We start from the raw sequence: 3,870 nt of genomic DNA, 5'->3' as shown, positions 1-3,870 counted from the left end.
TCTATAATTTGCCTCTAAAACCTTTATAGGTTATTCTTGACTGCCCTGAACCTGGAAACTTCCCGTTGATTATTAATTATTTGCTTAAATAATGACAACATACAGCGGAGGCTCCTCCATTCCAGTCCAGCACGTTTACTTGGAAGCCATTACACCTGGACCCCGATAATTAGGAAATCTAATTATTTGCCTCATCACTCATTAATAAGAAAAATAGTCCCAGGTTCTTTGCTACTTACAAGGTCTTTGGAGGGATACTGGACTACATTAATCAATTCGATTTTATATCTCAAACTGACTTTTATCTGCGAAGGAGCGTCGGGGTTTTTTTGTTTTTTTCTTTTGCTCTGGGCACGTGGGCCCATTAACCAAAATGTGATAATAAAATAAATTTTAATAAGATACAACTTTTTGAAAAATCTTTTCAAGTTAAGACTGAGCTGCAGAAGTCTGGTTTTGCGCGGCTGGGTCTTAGAGCCGACGGATTCCGGCGCTCCTCGTCCCGATTGGTGCCAAGTCCCCACAGCGGCCGGGTTATTGGTCCAAAGTTCCCGGAGGGGGCGTGGCTGGAGGAAAGTAAAAACTCGCTTTCAGCAAGAAGACTTTTGAAACTTTTCCCATTCCCTAAAAGGGACTTCGCCTCTTTTTCCGGGCTCGGCAGGGTAGCACTCTGGACCCCGGCTCTCCGACCCTCAGGGCTGCCGATTTGCTGGGGGGGCTTGGAGAGCCGCCTTCCCCTTCCTGACGCGGACCGAGGGGCCAGCCTTGGTCCACCGCGCGCGCGGCGTCTCCGCTCCGTCCCCGGCCGCCCGCCTGGGCTGCCACCCGCCGAGTCCCGAGAGCGAGCGTGCGAGCGAGCGGGGGCCGGCGCTGCGTTCGCCCGGGCGCGCCCTCCAGGATGCTGCTCCGCCCGGTCCGCTGAAAGAGAGCGCCCTTCCCGGCCCAAAGGCGGGCGCCCCTTCCCGGCGCCTCCTCCAGCTCACCCCTGAGGCTTCTAGGCGCCCGGGGCTCCCCCCGCCGGCTCCCTTCCTCCCTCTCTCGCTCTCTCGCTCGCGCTCGCTCTCGTAGGGCCTTCCTCGCGGTCCGTGCGCGCAGGCGGTGGCTAGCCGTCTCGGACGCAGCATGCAGGCGCGCTACTCTGTGTCCGACCCCAACGCCCTGGGAGTGGTGCCCTACTTGAGCGAGCAGAATTACTACCGGGCGGCGGGCAGCTACGGAGGCATGGCCAGCCCCATGGGTGTCTACTCGGGGCACCCGGAGCAGTACGGCGCGGGCATGGGCCGCTCCTACGCGCCCTACCACCACCACCAGCCCGCGGCGCCCAAGGACCTCGTGAAGCCGCCCTACAGCTACATCGCGCTCATAACCATGGCGATCCAGAACGCGCCCGAGAAGAAGATCACCCTGAACGGCATCTACCAGTTCATCATGGATCGCTTTCCCTTCTACCGGGAGAACAAGCAGGGCTGGCAGAACAGCATCCGCCACAACCTCTCGCTCAACGAGTGCTTCGTCAAGGTCCCCCGCGACGACAAGAAACCTGGCAAGGGCAGCTACTGGACCCTGGACCCGGACTCCTACAACATGTTCGAGAACGGCAGCTTCCTGCGGCGCCGGCGGCGCTTCAAGAAGAAGGACGTGCCCAAGGAGAAGGAGGAGCGGGCCCACCTCAAGGAGCCGCCCCCGGCGGCGTCCAAGGGCGCCCCGGCCGCCCCCCCACTAGCGGACGCCCCCAAGGAGGCCGAGAAGAAGGTGGTGATCAAGAGCGAGGCGGCGTCGCCGGCGCTGCCGGTCATCACCAAGGTGGAGACGCTGAGCCCCGAGAGTGCGCTGCAGGGCAGCCCACGCAGCGCGGCCTCTACGCCCGCCGGCTCCCCCGACGGCTCGCTGCCGGAGCACCACGCAGGCGCGCCCAACGGGCTGCCCGGCTTCAGCGTGGAGAATATCATGACGCTGCGAACGTCGCCGCCGGGCGGCGAGCTGAGCCCCGCGGCCGGGCGCGCGGGCCTGGTGGTGCCGCCGCTGGCTCTGCCCTACGCCGCCGCGCCGCCCGCGGCCGCCTACGGCCAGCCGTGCGCGCAGGGCCTGGAGGCTGCGGGCGCCGGGGGCTACCAGTGCAGCATGCGCGCCATGAGCCTGTACACCGGGGCCGAGCGGCCGGCGCACATGTGCGTCCCGCCCGCGCTGGACGAGGCCCTCTCGGACCACCCGAGCGGCCCCACGTCGCCCCTGAGCGCCCTCAACCTCGCCGCCGGCCAGGAGGGCGCGCTCGCCGCCGCCGGCCATCACCACCAGCATCACGGCCACCACCATCCGCAGGCGCCGCCGCCCCCGCCGGCTCCCCAGCCCCAACCGGCGCCGCAGCCCGGGGCCGCCGCGGCCCAGGCGGCGTCCTGGTATCTGAACCACAGCGGGGACCTCAACCACCTCTCCGGCCACACGTTCGCAGCCCAGCAGCAGACTTTCCCTAACGTCAGGGAGATGTTCAACTCCCACCGGCTGGGGATTGAGAACTCGACCCTCGGGGAACCCCAGGTGAGCAGCAACGCGAGCTGTCAGCTGCCCTACAGATCTACGCCTTCTCTCTACCGCCACGCAGCTCCATATTCCTATGACTGCACGAAATACTGACCTGCCCCGGCCCTCCTCTGCCCTGGCCCGCTCTGGCTTCGCCTCCCAGACGCGACCCTCTCAAACAGTTCAGGCTGCGGAGACGCAAAAAGAACCCAAACTTGCCCACCGCTTTTTCCGCAGACCCGGGAGCACAGAGCGCGCGCGCCAGCCTCAGCCCTCTGCGAAGCTGCAGGTAACTTTAATTCGCCGCCCCGTTTCTGAGATCCCAAGAGGCCCCAGTACAGGGACGCGGCCCAACGAAATGAATAATGATTTTTAAATCCCCCTCCCCTTCCAGGATGGCTGTGCTCACTGCTCCACTCGGGGTTTCAAAAATTATAACTTATGGACCAAATCCCATAGCGATCCAGTAATGATTCTCTGTAGAGACCCCCATAGGTCTATGGGGGTCTCTATAGATTATGTATGTGCTGTGTGTAATTTTAAATTTCTCTAACCGTGCTGTACAAATGTGTGGATTTGTAATCAGGCTATTTTTTTTGTTGTTTTTCAGAGCCATTAATATAATATTTAAAGTTGAGTTCACTGGATAATTTCTCATCTTGCCCGACCATTTCTAACTGCCAAAGTGAAAATTCAAGAAACCTATGCGGGGTTCCCCCCCCCTGTACAATTATGAGATATAATTCTTTTCCCAGTTGTAGGTCTTTTACAAAACAAGAAAATAATTTATTTTTTGTTGTTGTTGGCGGATAAAGAAGTCAAGTATCTGATACTTTTTATTTACAAAGTGTGATGGTGTTGTATAGTAGATTCCTCCCCCAGCATTCCTAAAAGAAAAAAAAAAACACTAAAAATTTAACTTGACCTGTGTTTGTCTTATGTGGTCTTAATTGTTGTACTTGCCTTAAAATAAACCCATGTTGTTTTTCTGCCCAAAGTCCGGACAGTGTGTTTGTATTCTCGAATTTTTAAAAACCAGGTGTGTTCACAAATCCACCTGTTTTGATTATTTTTGTTACACAGGTGGGTAAATGTGTAGACATCTACAGATGATCACAGAAGACTGGGGGAACTCCCCTGTTGTCCCGCCAGTGTCACAAAAGGCTTTCGATTAATTCAGAATCCCACCCTGACTGAGGCAATCAAGAAACAGTCCTGCTTGGACGTTGCTGCCTGAAGGGCTGTGAGCCGTAATGACATTTGCTGTAATGCATTTTGTTAAACGCAGAAAAACATGCCAATAGTCAAAACAAACAGTGCCATTCCATCCCAGTGTCCAGCCATCTCCAATTT

At 57.5% G+C, this 3,870-nt stretch overlaps 1 protein-coding gene across 1 annotated transcript; it reads left to right on the top strand.

Annotated features, from left to right (window-relative positions):
* The first annotated feature begins 796 nt into the window (after positions 1 to 796).
* Positions 797 to 3,505, top strand: FOXC2 (forkhead box C2). Its single transcript, XM_029206534.1, has 2 exons — positions 797 to 2,806; positions 3,128 to 3,505. The coding sequence occupies exon 1, from the start codon at positions 1,123 to 1,125 to the stop codon at positions 2,629 to 2,631; it is 1,509 nt and encodes a 502-aa protein (XP_029062367.1). The 5' UTR covers positions 797 to 1,122; the 3' UTR covers positions 2,632 to 2,806; positions 3,128 to 3,505.
* Positions 3,506 to 3,870: the final 365 nt, after the last annotated feature.

The sequence above is a fragment of the Monodon monoceros genome, unplaced genomic scaffold, assembly GCF_005190385.1.
Source record: "Monodon monoceros isolate NGI ecotype Baffin Bay Population unplaced genomic scaffold, NGI_Narwhal_1 Super_Scaffold_10, whole genome shotgun sequence".
Lineage (NCBI taxonomy): Eukaryota > Metazoa > Chordata > Mammalia > Artiodactyla > Monodontidae > Monodon > Monodon monoceros.
Note: the sequence above shows the minus strand (reverse complement) of the source record. Positions and strands in the feature narration are given on the sequence as shown.